The sequence below is a fragment of the Cyprinodon variegatus genome, unplaced genomic scaffold (genome assembly GCF_000732505.1).
Source record: "Cyprinodon variegatus isolate N-32 unplaced genomic scaffold, C_variegatus-1.0 Scaffold555, whole genome shotgun sequence".
Classification (NCBI taxonomy): Eukaryota; Metazoa; Chordata; class Actinopteri; order Cyprinodontiformes; family Cyprinodontidae; genus Cyprinodon; species Cyprinodon variegatus.
In genome coordinates, this window is record NW_015151008.1 from 388,828 (window position 1) to 391,062 (window position 2,235).

General features: G+C 41.7%; 1 protein-coding gene across 1 annotated transcript in view; it reads right to left on the bottom strand.

Moving 5' to 3' along the window:
- The window catches only part of ccdc141 (coiled-coil domain containing 141), a 14,858-nt gene that overhangs the window by 3,617 nt on the left and 9,006 nt on the right, over positions 1–2,235 (bottom strand). The window contains exon 12 of the mRNA XM_015391678.1: positions 956–1,096. Within this exon, the coding sequence (XP_015247164.1) occupies positions 956–1,096 (141 nt within the window). The remainder of the gene's footprint in view (positions 1–955; positions 1,097–2,235) is intronic.

Consider the following 2,235-nt stretch of genomic DNA (forward strand, 5'->3'; position numbering starts at 1 on the left):
CGCGAGCGCCCTGTTAGTTTTGTCAGTTTTTTTTTTCTTTTCTCGGGGGATTAAGGTTAAAGAACTGCTCCCCCTGCTGGTTGACAGCAGAACAACAGGAGTCAAACGGTTTCCTTTAAAACCCTGAGATCCAGTAACACCTGGAAGGTCGATTCATTGTAGGAACAAAAATAAAATATAAAATCAGTTAATAAAAGTTTTGACTTTAAGGGAAACAGATTCGCTCTGCGATGGTTTCATGGTGGGTTCTGGGTGACGTCTACCAAAGTAGGGCGGCCATATTTCCTCCATCCACCGGTTAGCTTCTAATAGCTTAGCAATAGAGAGAGCTGAACAGAAGAAACCTTAAAATAATGAACTAGTTTCTGTTGTTAGAGGCAGGGAGCACAAACATGGAAGCCATTTTACTCCTTTATTCAACTGGAGAAAATTCACAATGAAACGTTTAGCCGTCCAACAAGCTACTGGAAATAAACCTGTTGCTTATCTGGTGCTCTTCTCCTTACATGGTGACAGATTTGTTTGTTTGGAGTGAAAAACAGAGAAAAGCTTGATTCTCACTGCAGAGCAAAGTCAAATAACAAACACTGAACATCAAATAAAAACAGGCTTGTTTAAACCAAGAGGAAAACAATGTTTTATTAAAATCAGATCCATTTTACAGGAGATTCCTTTCACCCATTTATACCTTAACATCTTCAAACAGTTAATCTGCTTTAAATCTTCTGTCAATGTCGGAGATCAGAACACATTCATTTCCAACTGTAGCAGAGGAATTTCCATTTCCACATTTATTTAATCTCATGTTTAACATAATCAGATTTACTCAGAATAATCAGAACAGGTTAATACATTTAAGAGGTCAAACAAACTAAAATCATGTGGACCTGCAGATCCTACAGTTCAGAGTAAAATGAGGAAGAGCAGCAGCAGCAGGACACACAGAGTCCCAAACCAGGTGTTCCAGTCGTCCGTGATGATGTCAAACGCCTCCAGAAGCAGCCATTTATCACCAGCACTGCTGCTGCTTCCCACCAACGGCTTGGAGTCCTGGAGGCAGTGCCTCTGGTTCTGAGAGACGCCGTCATGCGTAAACCTGCAGCCACCATGATGGCAGGAGGTCAGACAGCCCAACGAGCAGCTGCTGCCCCTGATCACAGGAGGAAAGGGAAGGAGGGGGGGTTAAATGTTAATGTGCTCAAAGCAATCTCACTCTGTGAAAAAGCAAACTAGTGATTATTAAGCTGGTGAAAATTAAAACAACAAAATTAGCCAAAATAACTGAGGTTTAGTTTTTAATCTGAGTCAGACTCCTGCTGACATCAGAGCTCCGAGTTAAACCGCTCGCTGACTGAATGACGTCATCAACTAGAGGGACTGAATGACGTCATCAACTAGAGGGACTGAATGACGTCATCAACTAGAGGGACTGAATGACGTCATCAACTAGATGGACTGAATGACGTCATCAACTAGAGGGACTGAATGACGTCATCAACTAGAGGGACTGAATGACGTCATCAACTAGAGGCGCTGACCTCCATCTGGTCTGAGTCGTCCACATGATTGATTCTGAGTTTAATGTGACTCAGTCAGTTTACACCACTGATCTCTATTTATTCACTGGATTGCTGATTGCATGAAAAAAGTAAAACCGCCGTCCGCCATGTTGGTACTCCCCACTCCCAGAGACATGCAGTAAAAATGCCTCCCTGTGCAGCATTTGGCTTCAAAAAACAGCAGTTTTCTGTCTGCAGGAAGTCGTTCCACTGGTAATTTCCCAGTCAGTGGATGAACTAAGCAATAAATCCATCTATATGCTGATGGATCCTATAGTATAGTCTGTCGCGTAACAGTCTAACTATCTCAGACTGACTGGAAGACATTGACTGAGTTAGTTATTGACATTGGGTCTAACGTTAGAAAATAGAAAGAATTCACTGTGAAATGTCAATGTATTAATTCTTTATTATGTGGATGATGATGTCGTTTTTGTACTGATTGACGTATTTCTCATTTGAAAAAGTAATGTGCTGAAATAGCACATGACATGAACTAAAAGCAAATCAAACATTTGACCCATATATATACATCTGCTCTTGTCCATCTATGTCTTGTTCCAGTAGCCCATTTGTCATCAAGTTGCCCTGGTTCCCTACCCTCGTGAGACCATCCTGATCTCACGAGCTTTCAAGGTTTCACTCGCAGATCAGTCTGGAGACTCTCCCTTAAAGA